Genomic DNA, 18,180 nt, shown 5'->3' with positions numbered 1-18,180 from the left:
ACTCACTTGTTTTTACAGTGATGGATTCAGAGTCTCCGATGAGGCTCGGGTAGATGGCGTACACCGTGAGTGAATACTCTGTTTTTGGACTCAGCGCTGTCACCACGGCTGTGTTTACATCTGCCTTCAGGTCCATCTGTTACACGCACAGGACAAGACATTGAGGAAAAAAAAGAAAAAGGAGGAGGATGAGACAGAAAACTAACAGATGAAGAAGAGACGAGCACTGCAATGAGACAGACACACACCGAAAGTAGACCTAGATTATTATATTGTGACTTTTCTCCCTATATGTGTCACTGTGAATAATCACCGTGGTTATAGTTTGTTTACACATCAATCCAATACCCGTTTCTCCACCACATTCAAATTAGGTGGCGTGTTGTGCTTGACAACACAGCAAACATATCAAAACATCCTCATTTAACTGCAGTTTATTTGGCCAAAGGTTCGTATGCTGTGATATCATGAAAACACACACACAAGCCCGAGCAAAACAAGCAGGTTTCATGTTGATTCCATTTGTGAGAAATACTGCGAGTGTCTCTGAAAGTGTTACAGGGATGGAATAGCATAAATATCTTTGGCTGCGGGAGAGATGAATCACTGCAGTAGGGTTTAGTACATGTACCGGTCACAGTGATGACCCGCTGTTATGAATCCTGTGTAGTCAATATGCAGAAACTGAAGCTTCATCTCAAACTTCAAACTGTTTATTTTTTTTTCTGTTCGTTCAGATCAATTCAGATGTCAAACTGGGCAATGGATTTTTACAGATTCCAAAATATTCTCTTCGAGAAACGAGAGGATTCACGTTAAACTACCCCAAAACCTTCAGTACATAATATCATCCATCGTCTGTAGCAGCACAATGTAATATAGTATGTGAAGAGTACCTGCTTCTGCTGCAGGGAGAGGAGGTGTCCCTTGGCGTTGAGAGGAGTGACCAGGAGTCGATATCCGCTGACGTCCCCCGTGGCCTCGCTCCACGTCAGTCTGAGGGAGCTGTAGGCCAGCTCGCTGACCCGCAGGTCTCTGGGACCGACCACACGCTCTTCCCCTGCATTTAACGGACAGAAAATGAAAAAAACAGAAGGGAGGAGAGGAGGAAAAGAGCCAAAATTCACTATTTAATATATAATTTGTCTGACAGATAAACGATGTCAGAAAGGAAGCTGCAGGGCACAGTGAAATAAAATAAAACCTTCATTGAGTTGTATTATTAATTTTAAGCATTCGGTCGTAATAGAGCCCATAAATATGAATATGCAAAGACCTGTCAGAGTAACTTCTGAGTAGAGACTCTTTCATAAAAACTCACGGGTCTGGGTTGTTTTCACAGGACGTGGCGGTTCGGAGGCAGTAAAACAAACTCTGCGGGACAGCTTGGGGAGGACGGTATCCAGGAGGAAATAATCAGGGCCCAGCAACAGATGCTCCTGAAATGGCTCTGACACAATCCTCCTCAGCTCTAACTCATCAGCTCCGCGAACGCCTGGTCACAAGATCAATGGAAAGACAATTAAAAAAAAAAGAAAAGAAAAGAAAAAGAGAACAGTGCATATTCAGTCTTTCCAGAGGCAGTAAAATGAATTAAAACTCACTAATGATAAGTATTACTAAATTTCTGCAGACTGTCGGGGATGAGTTGTGGTTTCTAGAGGTTTTTACATTAAAATCTGAAGCAACATGTAAATATTCACTGGAGAGCCAAGAACAATGTAGTATTTTCTTTAAATAATCTTTTTTTTGGAGCCTTTTAATGTGAAGTTTGCATGTTTACTGGAGTGAATGTGAGTGCCAGTCTCTGAGTTTGTGCTGTGATGGCTTGGTGATCTATTCAGGATGTAACGTTCCTTCACCAGGAGCTCAAACCTAATTGGATGAACAGGTAAAGAAAGATTCTTTCAAAACTCACACATTACATGTTCGCACGATTTGATCCTTGATGTGAGAAACACTTTTAAAATATCGAAATCATTTTTAGAATGTTTCTTAAGTATGTTTGTGGCTCCTACAGTAAAGAAATCTAACTTTTCCTCACTCTCATTTTATGGAAGTTTTTTGTGTGAATTTGGGTCCAACGTGTTAATTCAGAACACAGAAAGACACCAAACACAGAAAGGCAAAGAAGTTTTGATGTTGAAATATCCAGAGGGTTAATGGTTTGCTTGCAAACTGTGTTGCGCTAATGGATTTTGATTTTACCATCCTTTTATAAAAGACTTTTCTCCAAAGTTCTCACATTTTGTGAACAATCCCATCTGTGTTTATACAACTTGGCCTTTAACAGAAAACATGAGCTTAACAGTTGGCATCATGACTGATTCATAGTTATATACAGTATGTATATATATATATATATATATACTTCCACCAGGGGGGGCTGTGGTATTTTGAGAAGTGTAAGTCATAGAAGCATGAACAAACCCTGACACATGTACAGTAACTTAAAATTTAGTTCAGGGGAATTATTTTCTTTATCAGTTTATGACAGCATGTAAATGTGAACTTTAGGTTAGAGGGTTAGGGTGCTGAATATCTCTTTATAATACAACATATGGATAAATGACAGATGTATTTTTTTTAATTTCACACTTTTATGTAACTGAAAATTATTATTATTATTATCATTATTATTATTATTATTATTATTATTATTATTATTATTATTATTATTATTAACAACAATAATATTATTATTAATATTAATATTAAGTCTGTCTGTGTTATCTTCTTCTGCTGCTTGTATGTAAAAACCATGTTGGCACACACACACACACACACACACACACACACACACACACACACACACACACACACACACACACACACACACACACACACACACACACACACACACACGCACGCGCTCGCATCAGGACATTTGAATTATCCATGTTACAACAGGGTGCACAGGTTTATTGGTTTTGCACGAGTGGACATGATGCGTGCGGAGCTTCTCTGCTGCAGTGATGGACGAGAGGAGGCGGCCTCGGTGTCGGGGGGGGGGCAAATGGGGCACACTGAATCGCCTAATGAAAAATGGCTGCGATTAGCACACCATCAGCTAATGAGCAGTAATTATTGCACCGCCGCCGGCTGAGGGGAGTAAGTTGTGGGTTTGTGTGCGTCTGCTGGTGTGCAAAACAAAAAGGGTTGAGGTATGCAGTTCAGAGAGCTGACGCAACAGATTCACAAAGTGCACCTTTACATACAACCAGGATTCAACATTTCATATTTGCACACTCTCTTATGTTTGGACATACATGATCGCATTTGCTCATGGGTGCACACACGCATACACACACACATGCAAACAAGACTGTCACGCATACACACAAAGTACCCACCAGCGAATCCAATGAATTCAAATGTACAGGACAAGAATTTCCAACTGCAAACACTACAGATAAGCCAGCAGCGCTTGGATAAAATCTGACGGGCCGCTGCAGTGGGGATGTTGGAGGAATTCACAAAACCAACTTGTACACTCACCTACTGCAAAGAGAGAAATCCCGCCGTCAGCTACTGCCGTGACTGCAGCATCAACCTGGTCATCCGAGGGTCCGTTTGTGATCAAAACGGCGATCTGTTCAAGACAACACATGAGTCAGGACGTCTGCAGAGCAGAAACACCTGGAGAAAAACTAACTTGCACAATACTCAGCTACTGATAGATATATTAGTTGATGTGCGTGAGGTCAGCTTTAGTCACCATTTCTCTGTATAGCTGGCGGCTTCAATTTACCTTCAAGCAATATCGGTTTGAGAGAAAAGGAGAATCCGTATCAGCTGTAATATCAGTGTGGAAACCTCCACAGGCCTTTGACATGGCTTAGTTAATAATTGAATACATAATGAAATGAATCAAACCCAAAGACAAAGTGAATTTCAAGGATGCAGGCTGGCAACTGAGTGTGATAATTTGCCCATTAAGGAAAATGTATTCAGTTCATTCAAAGTTCATCCCTCAGTCAATGAAGACGGGAGCTAAAAAAGCATCAGTATGAGAACGTAGCCGCTCCTTTGCATGTGCCCAGGCTGTACAATTCAATATATCAGCCTAATCCTCAATTCTCTGCCTTCCCACATTAAGTGTGCTGCTGTGAGATGATTCACGCGTGCACAGAGAGATAGAGAGACGATTGGAATGCTAACCAGCTGAGCTACGCTGAGACGACACCAAAGTATTAGACTCAAAAAATATGGAGCAGATGGAAAGTTGGGAGCAGGAAATGCAATTGGATATTTGATAACAGACTATTCTTGGATGAGTTCAGGTGAGCGGTTTGGTTCAGACTTCGAGGTATCCAAAAGAACCAATACAAGTCTTGATTTTTGTGTTTTGACTTGAAGAAATCTATAGTTTTACCTCACAAAAGCAAAAAGAAATCATAAATACTAAACATTTCCAGGCAGTTGGAACTCAGTGTCAACACTTTGTATTCCAGGCGTACTCGAGTGTGTCTTTAATCAGATGCGCGGTGGTGTAAAAATTGTAGACCAGTTTGTTCTGTTTGTTTTTCCCAGACTGTCCCGCGGAGTAGAAATACAGATTCCTGACTCGTCGTTTCCTTCCTCGCAGGGCCACAACAAACAGAATATGCATGTTCCTTGCAGCATGAGTTGTAATCTCAAATCAATCTGTTCCCTCCTGCTTGGGCATTAGCATTTTGTCCGACATTTAACAAGTGTTAAGACCTTCAATTTGCAAGGTAACAAGGACCAGGTAGCACAAAACAATACAAAATCACGTCTTTTTAGACGGAAGCAGCAACCTCGAATGAGATCTTACTGTATTACAACTCGCTGGACGTGGTATTGTACCTTTGGGGCAAGATCTCGTGTGATGACGGGGCTGAAAACAGTGTCGACCAGAAACTGGAGGGCATTGCCCGTCCTCCTGGATCCCCCCTCGTAGGGAAGGTCTCTTATGGCTCTGAGCACCTCCTCTAGTGAGCTGTAGTCTGTCAAAGCAATTCGCATTCTGTGAAAAAAAAAAAAAAAAAAAAAAAGACATGTCAAAATGAAATGGGAAATACATTTATACATAGCGATGGGAAAGAAAACCACATTTGAATTTATTATGTGTGTGATGTGATATCCTCCAGGGACCCAGCTCATATACTGTACCTTGTGGCATGGCTCTACAACACAGAACTACTGTAAATCTAGGCTTTGCATTGATTTTTCAGCTGATACACTTGAATGTTGGATCCCAAACAAAAGGAAGAAAGTCAATATCACCTTTTTCTCACTCGTCTCACAAGTTTAAACTTGTTCAAGTAAATATCTGACTCAGCAAAACCATTTCACATGCTGTACAGCACAATATAATAAAATATATAGTTTGCGGTTGGTAGCTCATTTGGTAGAAATTGTATTTTATGTTAAGTGACAGCAGTAACAATGAGAAATGTGTGATAACGTTGCAGAGATTGACATCTACCTTGGAATATCCCCGAATACGGTGACGCCGAAGCGGAGGCCCTCATCCCCCACAACCTTTTTCTGAAAGGAGGAGACGATGGCTGAGATGAAGTCTTTGACTCGGGAGAAGCTGGTCCGACCCACAGTCCATGACTCATCCACCAGAAACACTATGTCTGCGTGCACCACTGTGCTGCATGCTGCAGGGAGAAGAAGCCTTCAGTTAGTGTGTGTGTGTGTGTGTGTGTGTGGGCAAATGCATCGACCAAAAACAGAAGAACATGTTCTCAAATGATTGTATCCCCCTTTCTGTGTCCTCAAGTATTCTTTAACCCTTAATGTTCCAGTCGATTGGACGATACATCAAATGGTTTGGGGTTAATAACTTCTCCAGGTGCAGCATATTTATGGTTCATCCCCACTGTGACCACCAGATAGCAGTCTTGTTCCACCATGTTGAGGGTTTTCCTTATATTTGCTTCTGTCATGCAGCCAGAACGCAGCACAAATCCCTATGAATTTTTAATGAGACACAAGTGAGCCGAAGAGACTATCAATATTCTGGGCACTCCAGCAATAAAACTTTAGTACAGCTATGAGAAATGCTGGGAATAATAAGGTAAACACACCCAAAATCAGGGTCAGTCCCCTTGCCCGGGCAAACAAATGCATTTACCATAAGGATCTGCTGAGTTCGGTGGGACTTTGATGCTTTTATAATGTGGAGTGAAATATCCAGGCACTCACAGAGCTGGATACATGCGCACACTTTCACACACCCACACATGTACAATCTGCTGTGTCTGCAAACACCCTCCAAGTCAATATGCTAGCATTACATATGCAATAAACCAAAGCGAGGACAGCATTGATTAGGCCGGTGAATAAGCGATAGGCGCCGCTGATTGTTCTGTAAGTGATAAGGGATTCTCGGCTGTCCTCTATTTCATTATCGCGCTTGCTGTCGTCTATTATCTCGCCCTTCTTCCTCTGGCTGCAGTCCCAGGATTCACTGGGGGTGACATATGTCTCCAGCCCATGGCGACCCAACATTATCCTCTTCCTCACATACATCGCTGGCCGTGCCTCAAAGAGACAAAAAAAAAAAAAAAAAAAAAGAAAACAGTAGAAGTACTGTTGGAAGCTGCGATACCCTCCATTTGGAAGTAGTATTACCACCCGTCATGAGTTAAAACCACTGATGCGGTTACAGAAGATAGATAAACGTTCCTCCTTTTCATCATGACTTGAGCCTCAGATAGCCGACCGGCCATCCTTGCATACACGCGTGTTTTTTTATTCCATTTATTAAGATATTTTATACTTCACAGATTTCTGTAGAAGCACATAAAACACAGTGGCGGCTCTGAGCGAGGAAACAGCTGGAGGCTGGTGTCTGTCAGATAGACGGTAGAAAACAAGATCAATTATCCGTAAGTTTGTCTGTCTGGGCTGGCTGGCGAGAACGACGTCCCCGGGATAAGGACACAACACATGCCGAGGGATTAGGAATGGCTTTCTTGAAGGTTATCTATGCTGATATCTCAAAGGTTGCATCCACCTCTGAGTTGGACCACCATTGATTTTCACATTAGATGTAGCTCAGTGGCTTCAGCATATGCTGCAGAAAATTCCGCCAAGGAAGAAATGCTCATAGAACTAATGATGCTCTTGCTGCAATCAGCTCTGATGTGATCAAGAAAAAAAAAAGGGAAGAAGATGTAAACCATCAAAGGGCGCATGTTGAAGAAACTCAGAGGACCATCAGGGTCAGATTTCCTGATCTTCCAAGCAAACGACCATCAAAGCTCCTCTACGATGTTTCTGCACGAGTGCACTGACATGCACAAACCTCCAGAGGACACGAACGGCAAATAATGGCAATCATTTGTGCATTTAATCTTTTTATCTTTTACTTTTTGATTAAATACTTGCCTCTTAAGGTTTTCATTGTAATTCTTTATGCAGCGAGTGTAGTTAAAATTAATAGTTTAGATTTCCTTTTGTCACAAGCTGTGAGCTGGCGGACACTAAGCTGATACTTTCATCAATCCGACGGACGCCTGCCGCCCGGTTTGATGTTTTCAATTCCTGATAGTGCGACGTTCGTTCCATCGCCTCAACCCCTCGGAGAGCAAATCCTAACCTTTCATTGCCCATGCTGGGAGAAAGTCACTAATGACAACTATTTGAGTCCAGTCACTTAAAAGAAAAAAATGAAATGACAACAAACGGAAAGAGGCCAAATGAAAAATCAACTCTTGTGTCTCTGAATAGTTCTGATGTCTTATTTTAATGTGCATAGTTGTGTTGTTGTGGTGTAACTGTGACACATGAGCTGAGCTGTAAGCACTGTTTGGTGGCTTAATCACTCGTTATTGGGGGAAGACACTCAGTGATCTGGATGTTTGTGCATTCTGAGAGAAGCAGCTACAAACCAGCAGGATAAAACTCCCAGCATGCAAGACAACATTTCATAACGGCGAGCTAAAGTTTATCCAAGGGCGATTATCGCATCACACTCTAATATTATTGCTAAATACAACTTTCATTTTGTTGTCGGCGGGACTGAGTTAGTTTAGGAGTTTACTGAAAGAGAGACGGCAGCTTTGTGGTTCTTAAACTGTTTTCAACTGTGAAGAAAGTCATGAGTAACGGCGTCACTGAAACGTCAGTGATTATAGATGCATGACTAATTTCACAATAGTAATCAATTTACTTCTTAAATTGGATGTAAAGATTAATTTAGTTGACCTGTCTCTTAGAAGATTATATCAGATGAACCATCCATTATTGAGGACCCATTTCCATGATGTTTTCAAGTGAAAATGCAAAACTTTCAATGCGGTTTGGATGTCAGAGCCGCTGAACACAAGACTTTTTGAAAATGCTCCAACTTGGAAATGCTTCTATTTGACATCTGAACCGGAGTAAATAGTTCTTCTGCACATGGGGGAGTATATGGGCAATAACAACAATGGTGGCGTCCAGAGTGTCATGACTCCAAGTCCCTATTCTCCTGGGACTTGGTGGTTTTATAGATGAGAGTCACCAGTAACAGCGATCCCACTTTGTCATCTGTACTTAATGTTTTTAGTGAATTATTTTCAGTGCGCATGTCTCTGATTTCATAAAAAAAAAAAAATTAAATACAAAAATAAAAAATCTTTACCCACTAATGACCCAAAATGTATACTTTATTGTTTTCAGCGTTTCTGCAGTTTTTCAGTGTAAACAGACATAATTTCCAGAACGTTGTCGTGTAAATGAAACGAAAAGGCAAAAACAATGGTTTCCACTTGAGAAGTTAGCGCGCATGTTTACTAGTGGGCCTGGATATCTCACACATAGATGTATTCCTATATATTTACAAAGTAAATGAGGATGTTCGTCATGCACGTTTGTATTAAAGTTATAACTGAGAGTAGCCGCTAAGCTTCCCACTTTTTTCAATCTTTGGAGTAGCAGAGGGCGAAGTTAGACATTTCTACAGGCTCAAGCGTTGCAGTTGCTCAATCTTATACTACAGCATATGCTGGTCGCGGATGATCAGGTAGTGCACATGTGTGCAGAGCTTATTAAAGCAAAAATAAAGGCTTGAAAGTGATCCTTGCAAATGAGGCTCAGATTGCTCCTGCAGTAAATCTGCAGACTGTAATACACTGACCTTACATGCTGGAAAAGCTACCCGGCGCTACAGACTTGGCTGACAACGCTCACCGTTAATTTAAAAATATCGATTAATGAGGCTTGAAGTAGATTCTCAATTAACAGCTTGCTCCTTCTTGTGTGTAATATGAAACGCTAAGCCTTGAGGGTGGCTGTGGACAGCTATATGATGGGATGGCATACGAATTAACACTCAATAATACACAGTCGATAATATACAACAGCAACACCTGCAGCAGTTTTGAATGTATTCCAGCAGCGACTCACACGCCGCCACAATTCTGCCCAACAACTTTACCAATCGCTTTCTGCCAATCACATTCCAGGTGGAGAAAGTCTAACTTTTGAATGGCTGTTTGACCTTTCGGTGACATTCAGCGGAGGCCCCGAGGCTAAGGTTCTGTATCTGGGGGATGGTTTTGACAAGCTGGCAGGCAGAGAGCCATACTGTACACGAGGCCCAGCAGATGTTTAAACTCCCTGACTGGACGAAAAGAAAAGGTAGCCGGGCTGCCGTCTGCCCCATGTACCGATCCAGGTGTGGAGATTTAATGACGGGAGCGCTCACACAGACTGTGATAACTCAACACCTGCCCTTTCTTTGTGACCGAGCAGCCAAATCGTCTTCAAATTGACATAACTGATGATACGACATATGGTCCTGACACAGAATTATGCAATTGGTAACGACGGAACAGTTCATTTAATCAGGGATTGGTTGAAAACGGAGGGGAAAGAAAGGACTCTCCAAATTTGAATAGGACGAGCATAGGTTGATTATAAGGTGAAAACAGGAGGATGCAGTATTCATACAATCACTTACCTTCGGCCTGTGCTGTGACACTTTGGTGAGAGAGAGAAAGGGACAGTAGAAAAATCCAAAGAGAAGAAGGGCCCATACTCGTCCTCTCCTCCTCTTCCTCTTTCAATCGCCTGCTCCCACTCCCCGATGCTTCTCTTCACAAGTCCACTTCCTAAAAATCCACTCCACAATCATCAATCCCGGCTCTTGCTTTGTCCTATCTGAAAGTAGAGACGAGCACACAGAAGAAAATGTAATTACGGGCTCGTGAAGATAAAACACCGTCACTTTTAATTTGTGAAACACGCATTTGTATCTCTTCCATGAAGGTCAAGGTTTCTTTTCCTAATAGGTGAGGAGTGGTGTGTAACACAGCGACACACAGTGAAAATATCCCCGCTTCCCATCCGGGTTTTTGCCTATTAGTGCAAGAATTTGCATGTTCTCCCAGTTTGCGCAAGTTTATTTTTTGGTTAATTGCCTTGATTATGAGCGTGTGTGATTGTCTCTCTGTGTTTGCAATGTGATGGTGGACCCTGCTTCACTCATAGTAATTCTGATTAGCTGAATTGGATAAGCAGTATAGAAGATGAATAAATGGAAGATACAAGGATGAGTCGTATGTGACTCGTACAATGGAGAATATATCAAATATTTCCTTATTTCCCTGTGGGATGACAGTCTGAATACACAGCGGATGCCCTTAAGCGAATCTCACATTGTTCTCCCTATTTAAATCTTTGGTATTATTGTCTTTAATTAGTCCAGTATAGCTAGATTAAACACAAAGTTTTCCATCTTTGTGATTTGTACATCTCCAATAAACAATTTCACAACAGACTCCACCGCTGGCAATTAAATGAAAGCATCAAAAAGCCTTATAAACTGTCCAATAAATGTCAGCTGATTTACACCAATAACTGAGCACTGGGTGTTAATAATCTGTTGGTAAAGCTTCCTATTAAGTCACCCTGTAAGTAAATACATGAATACATGAAAGTATTGCATTGACACACGGCTGTTTATGAATGGAAAGCAGCAAAAGAAATAGGCCAAATATGATTTCCTTTATTTTTGTGTAGTGACCTGAAAGCCACATGAGTCTCATGGAGCTGGTTTGGTTTCCTGCCAAAACAGAGGATGAGAAATTAAAGTCTTTCAGATTTGGATTTTTATCTTTCTCATGTTAAACCCACTGTGTTTCACAATTTGGACGTTATTATTCTAATCTTGTGCAAATTATAAAACGAACAATCTTACTAAGTGCAGGTTTTGCTTTCTTCCAAACAACCACGAATACATGTTCAAAAAGGCAGGGTTCAGTCCGGACAGGTCACCATTAGGCAGCAAAATGTCTTTTATAATAAAAAGATTTAAGCTTTGTTTAACATAAAAAATTTTCAGAATCAGATATTTTTCTTTATCGAGTCTTTAGAAAAGAAAGATCTCTGTCAACATGTCAGAATAGCTTCTTCTAGTCTCATTGGTTGGACGGGTGTGTCGTTGCCTCTGTCTGATTGACAGCGTTTGGCAGACTGCCGGTGCGCCGGTATTATATGAGGGGAATAGAAGACAAAGTAAATAAACTTGCACTGTGGCTACAAGGCAGACGGCGTGTTTTAAAAAAAAAAAGAAGAAGAAGAAAAAAAAATCAACATTATCGGAGTAGAGCTGTGAATAAGTGGGAAACAGGAGACGGTCTTTGGCAGGATTTCAAATGAATGAAAGCAGAGCAGGTTCATTCCCTGACATGCAGATCAACCTCGGGGGTGAAAGCACAGGAAACCTTCAAAGCAGCCTAAATGGAGAGAGAGTTTCAGTTGTCCACCACGACAAATACAAACACTTTTCTTTTCTGTTTCTTCAGAGAAAACTGCAAGTTAAAGAGATCAACCCCAAAGCTGCCTGTTCTGGAATGAAGCGTCGATGGTGGAGAAACTTTAGTTCCGACTGGATGTTACCTGCTTCACTAGAATAGAAGAATTCACTCAGGGATGTATAAATAACACACAACATGATATCTTTAACCATTTATTACACCTGCCATTTTTTACACAATGGTTCCAAAAACACATATTTCACTATTTATAGTTTAAACTGTCTTCTACTTGGATTTCCAACACTGTAACAATAGAAAAAAGGAACGCTAAATATTATTTTTTCTGTATTTTCAGCTTAAATGCATCAATCAAGTGCACTGACTAGGAAGTTTCCCTTCACTAACGGCAAAGAGGCTGTATGTAATCTCACAATATTCAGACAAAAAGTCCCCCAAATTTTTAACATTCCAAAAATAGTCACTTTTTCAATGACAATAGTAAAAACAAAGGTGTTCAGTTTCTTTAAAAAAGTATATGTAACTGACCAAATATTGTCATTTTAACTCAAAATGTATATTTTATTGCTGCGTTTAAGCTGCAGCGATCTTAAAAGTGCAGTGTGTGTAGTGTAAAAACTAAATAGTGACAAGAGTGACAACATTCATATAACTAAGCATTACTGTTGCCTGAATTAGAACGTTGCATGCCGGCAATCAAATTCAACATTTTACCAGCACAGAGCAACATATTCAACATATTAACAGAGACGCAGTAAAATGCTGGTGCTGTAATGTTTTCCGTGAGGTTGTGAATCTCCACGTGCCCTAGAATACATGTGTGTCTGTGCACGTAGTGTGTATAATATATGAGCTCGTGCAAATTCATAAGCACGACATCAAAGACAGATCTGCCTTCACTCAACCCGCATACATGCCATTGAAACATAACTTTCTTTTGGCTTTAAAGATTGAAGTTCATTCATGGGAGCATATTCCACCCATGAATTAATATGATAATAACATAAAAAAAATAATAAATCAGATCAATGTGAAACAATTCCAGACAAATTCCTGTGTGATTCGACCATCTGGTCTGACTAAGCCAGAATGGCTGAGGGCTGAATAGTTTACAACCTCTGCAGATGGAAGTGCGAGCTGGCAGAGCTTGAACTCTAATATAGCAGCCAAAAGAAACTACCCCCCCCCCCCCCCCCAACATACATACCAGTGCAGATCTTAGATCTGTCTCTGCATGTACCTTCTGATTATGGAAGTGCAACAAGGACAAACTCAAACGTGTGTTGCGATGAATGACAGCCAGAGCTGCACGGTAAGTATGTCGTATCCGTCCTATGGAAGGGGAAGGATTTGAAAGTAGATTTGCATGGGTGTTCAGAAAAGTAGCAGAATAAGAGGGTCTTACGATGGTTTCAATGAGGGGTAAAAAAAAAAGTTATGGTGAGCTTTTTCCTTTCACGCTATCGTGAACAAAGGTGACGGAAGTTTTCCCGAAGCAGGCAGGGAACCATAATATTCAGCAATGTGCGAAAAATGATCGTGTTTCTGTGTACCTGTAAAGGATTTTGAAAAGAAAGTTAAAGCATGACCCACCCCTGCGGAGACGGCAATCATCCCCATCCTTGTGAAGCAGGTTTTAAGCACAGCGGTGGTCACAGCTAAATGTCTGTGTCAGCGCGCAAACACGTTGACAATACTAACACACTGATGTTAAGCAAGTGCATGTTTACCATGCTTTGCCTCCTTCGTTGTAAACGGAGGAAGCAGCGCATTTGCAGGTATTTGCTCACAAATCAAGTATGATGGCGACGGTTATTGTAAATCCTCCAGGAGGAACTTTCTATCCCTGTATAAAGCAACACGACAGTCGTCGAGGAGGGGCTGAGGTACTTCAAAGTGACGGATTGACGAAAGACGCAATGACCGATATGGATGACAGACAATGTCACGTCGAAGATCACGGCTTAAATCAACAACGCAAGACATTCCTGCATTCTTGAGGAGAACTCAGGTACTCGGGTCCGTTATGAGCCCTGAAAGAAAACATTTGCACAATGCAGCATCCATCACAGCACGCCGGGATCAACGCCACCACTTGCCTCCTTGCAGGGGGGTTTAAAAAAAGAAAAAGAAGAAGTGTAGCCATTGTGCGTGAGGCCTTTAGTTTATCACTGCCCCCAAGTGGATTAAATAATGTCACAAAATGAAGTTTACTGTCCCTGGCCCTTATGTGCCCTCCCTGTTCCCTATCTCCATTTCTCACCGACACTCAACACATCGGATGCCTGCAAGTCTAACTGCGCGTCAGCTATTTCTACATAATGGCATTTTCCACCTCACCACTTCACAGGATGGATTATCCCTGCAGGTGGGAAGCTGGTAATGGGGAAAAAAAAAACACACACACACGCACACACACGCACAAGACGACAAGGTATGATAGCAGATGTCTTTAGTGCAACACATCAGATCCGCTGCTAATTTACGTGCCAAAACATAAAAGCAGACAATCTGAAGCATCTCTCACAGGCAACTGTCTCAGTATCACTTTCCGTTTGCCGGCAAGTCCACGCATGGAAAGAGAGAAAAATCTACGATTCACTCGGCACAGTTTCCTCTCCCGACAACGCACTCACAAACAACCCAGTACGTTCTTATTATTCATGATATGATGGAGTTGACATGACAGCTCAGTACAGGTATGCAGGAAATCAGCGCTCCGTGGGAAATGTGCATCAGAGCTTCATAATGGAATAAGATGCACATTTTGCAGCAATTACTGGATCTTATCGGTGAGGAGCACTAACCTCGCACAGGTTACGCCACTTAAGGAGAGACTTCACTGTAAGAAGCAGCAGCAGTAAAAAGTGTTGGCCTCGGTCCAGACACTTAGGGTGCAACAAGGATATCAGGGCAGTTAGGAATTCAAAACTACTCTGTAAAGCACCGCATTAAAGTGCAGTTAAACTAATGGATTTGGACTATGGCTTTAAAATGAGCCCATGCATTTTCACTTACCACTGCAGACAAGCCATTATCCTTCCAATTCAGGTGTTCTCCTGATGGTTGAGAGAGGGGGAAAAAAAACACCCCATAAAATACACCAAAAATACGTTTAATCCAAGTCAGGCAAAAACAAACTGATATTGTAGCGATATCATCTAATAGAGGTAATAGATTGAATATGATCTGGATAGTCTGAGTATACTAGGTAGCCTATATCTGAAGAGGTGGATGAGACAGACTTTCTTCACTGCACTCAGTCGAAGTGCAGAAAAGTTTGGGGAAAGGGGGTGGAGGTGAAGCTGCTGCAACCTGTTGGCTGAGAGAGAGAGAGAGAGAGAGAGAGAGAGAGAGAGAGAGAGAGCGAGAGAGAGAGAGAGAGGATGAGAGAGAGAGAGAGAGAGAGAGAGAGAGAGAGAGAGAGAGGATGATGTGATGAGCTTTGACCCGGTGAATAGTTAAAGATCACAGTGAGTGTGTGTTGTGCAGCAGTGCTTGGAGTCGTCTGGTTTTCTGGGGTAACAAAGTAAAAAATAATGTTAAAGCACTCGAAGGGTAAGTTTGCAATCAGCTGCAATCATGCTGTAAGATTCATTTTTTTCCCAGAAACAAAAGCTGTGAAAATCCAGGACAATCTTTTCCATATTCATAATATGTCACTTCATCAACCAAATGATCGTTTCCTCTACATCAATCTGCATCGCAGGTTAAAACACTTTGGTTCATATTGTCAGAACGCAGCAGATACAAAACCATGAAAGCAGACGACACAGTCAAGGTCAGTTTGTCGAGGCAGTAAAGCCAAGAGTTCTTCTATTCCCCCGCATATTTCTACACTCCCACTCTTTTGTTTTTTCTTTTTTTTTTAATACTCACACATAAACTCGGACAAAATAGCTTGTAGAGCAAACACCTCCTCAAAACAGAAAGGGACGGAGATAAATCTGTCATGTTTTACAAGCCGTGCTCATTGTGTGTGTGTGTGTGTGTGTGTGTGTTTGTGTGTGTGTGTTTGTGTGTAGGTTTGTTGTGCACTGGGTCGTTTTTTAATGACTGACCCCAGGAATGTGGTGACCAGTTTACTAGGTTTAGCCAGCTGTCAGTCCTGACATGCTATAACTCAACCCCCCCCCCCCCCCCCGCCACACACACACACACACACACTAACACACACACACACACCCACACACACACACACACACACACACACACACGGTCCTCAGGCAGGACTGGCTGATCTACAGATGTGGGGAGGGGAGTGATGTGGACAATTACAGGCGTGTAATTACTAGAGTGGTAAGTATCTGAACTTTACTAGAGGATTCGTTTCTCCCATCTGTAGTTTGTACTCCACATTCATAAAAGTGACTCGTTAGTTAATTTAACCTCTGTGAGGACGATTCATTCATGGATCAAGTCATTTATCTACACTGAAGTTACATCCATTTAGTATGAATTCCTTCCAGTCTCTGTTTCTAGTAAAGAGTGTCAGTACTTCTGATAACTCTGGTAATTACACTTTAGCACATTAGGAACCATCTATTACTGCACGTATGAATTAGAGGGGCAACTTCATTATTATATGTCGATCGTCCTGTATACATAATAATTTGTGTTTCTAAACAAATACATCTGAAGTATTTTAATAGTACATGAGACCATGTTTAAAAAATCAACCCAGTGATTACTCTGGAATAAAAACTGCAAATGAGAATTTCATCCTCGTCTGAAAAGAGACACAAGAGGCTCATTGAATATCATCAAAGTTGTAATAAAAATCTAAATAACTTAAAAGAGCCATGACACAGTGGAACTCTTACAAATGGAAGTGTGCTTTAAATAAATGCTGTTTTTCAGACTGGAGTCTCTTAGCAAAATAAATGACATTTTTATGGCAGCATTTTTTTTATTTTAATGATTTAGGGTGAATATGGAGCGTGTTGAAGATTTATAGTCTGTGCTGGTGCCGAGCAGTTCGATAACACATGGCTGCAGATTCAGCATGTGGATTGAGTGTAAAAGCATGTCACAAGCACGTGTGTGTGTGTGTGTGTGTGTGTGTGTGTGTGTGTGTGTGTGTGTGTGTGTGTGTGTGTGTGTGTGTGTGTGTGTGTGTGTGTGTGTGTGTGTGTGTGTGTGTGTGTGTGTGTGTGTGTGTGTGTGTGAGTGTAAACTCCTTTTTGTTTGCATTTGTTTGGAAATAAATGCCGATACAGGCTTCATGAGGAATGCACCAGTTTTCGTTTGAGGGGAATTCGAGGTGTTATGTCGTCGTCGGGCCGGAGGGAAGTCGGAGCTCCACTCTGCCCTCCTGCTGACCCTCAGCACATGTTAAGGAAGTTCAGGAGGGCATGTAAATCACTCTCACCAGGCAGTCAAGGGTCAGCGTGTCTCTGCGCAAAGTATCTGTACGCCAACATCGTCCTGTATTAGAAAGCTTAACCACATAGAGAGACTTCTACTTAACAGCCATTTCACTCGAGAGCCTCAAAGCTCAGTGCATCAACACCTCGCACTGTAAGGTTAATCAAAACATCCAACACGTTATAGTTTAGCTTCCTACATCATGGGTGAATGAGCCTAACTGTCTTTTAGCAGCAGGTGTGATAAGAAATAAAAGCCGTTGTGGGATTGAGGTAGGGAGTATTAACCAGCTACTCGCAGCCCTTCTCCGAGTGGGCAGGAATCTGCACCAACCCCCTCCCAGTCATGGGAGGCACTGGCATGAACGTGAGCTTTGATTAAATTTATGCTGCAGGCAAAGAACAAAAACAATCCTGTGCACCGGGAGTTCAGAGATAGAGGATTGAAGGGAAAAAAAGTGCAAAAAATTAACAAAGCCACCAGGAGCTCAGTGAAACAGGTGTGTGATTTGGGCGAGGTATTGTGGGAGCTTGGGTATACCGACACTATATATGTGTATGGCAAATAAAATATGTGTATGCGATTACCGCGGCGGTCGCTATTTAGTGGGTATTAACTTAACTGGCAGCCTGGCACGAATATCAATCAAAGGTAATTACATCCCTCGCTGGAAAAAGGCATTTTCTTTTTAAGAGTGGGATTCCAACACAGTCCTAATGGCAAAAAATACAAGCGATCCAAAAACAGTAAAGTTTTACACCTGTTTATTTCCCCCCAAAAAAACTACACCAGTTCTTTAACTCCTGTGTTGCTGCCAAGGCCACAGATAATGTGTGAAATGGATGAAAAAGTGAATATAGTCATCTTTTAATATGCTTTTAAGAAAGCCTGGGTACGTTTCCCTCTTTAAGAAAACTGCTTACTTATTCGGACTCGTGGCAGCCTTTCATGGAGGGTCTCGTCAAATCTGATCACATTTAATGCTTCTATTGCATCGTTAATTTTTAGTTAAGTTTTTTTTGTTGTTATCTTTACTGGGTCAATCGCAAAGGTTGCAGATATTGACAGGATC

General features: G+C 41.6%; 1 protein-coding gene across 1 annotated transcript in view; it reads right to left on the bottom strand.

The window, feature by feature from the left end:
• Positions 1-10,012, bottom strand: part of col7a1l (collagen type VII alpha 1-like) — a gene marked incomplete at its 3' end in the record, with an annotated part of 45,850 nt that extends 35,838 nt beyond the window's left edge. The window contains exons 1-7 of the mRNA XM_080491591.1: positions 9,926-10,012; positions 5,453-5,633; positions 4,831-4,990; positions 3,499-3,592; positions 1,322-1,495; positions 897-1,060; positions 7-136 (exon numbers count right to left, since the gene is read on the bottom strand). Of these exons, the coding sequence (XP_080347717.1) occupies positions 7-136; positions 897-1,060; positions 1,322-1,495; positions 3,499-3,592; positions 4,831-4,990; positions 5,453-5,633; positions 9,926-10,001 (979 nt within the window). The 5' untranslated portion in view covers positions 10,002-10,012. The remainder of the gene's footprint in view (positions 1-6; positions 137-896; positions 1,061-1,321; positions 1,496-3,498; positions 3,593-4,830; positions 4,991-5,452; positions 5,634-9,925) is intronic.
• Between the last annotated feature and the right edge of the window lie 8,168 nt (positions 10,013-18,180).

The sequence above is a fragment of the Lipophrys pholis genome, assembly GCF_963383615.2.
Source record: "Lipophrys pholis genome assembly, chromosome: 22".
Taxonomy (NCBI): Eukaryota; Metazoa; Chordata; class Actinopteri; order Blenniiformes; family Blenniidae; genus Lipophrys; species Lipophrys pholis.
This window is presented reverse-complemented; position numbering and strand designations above follow the sequence as displayed.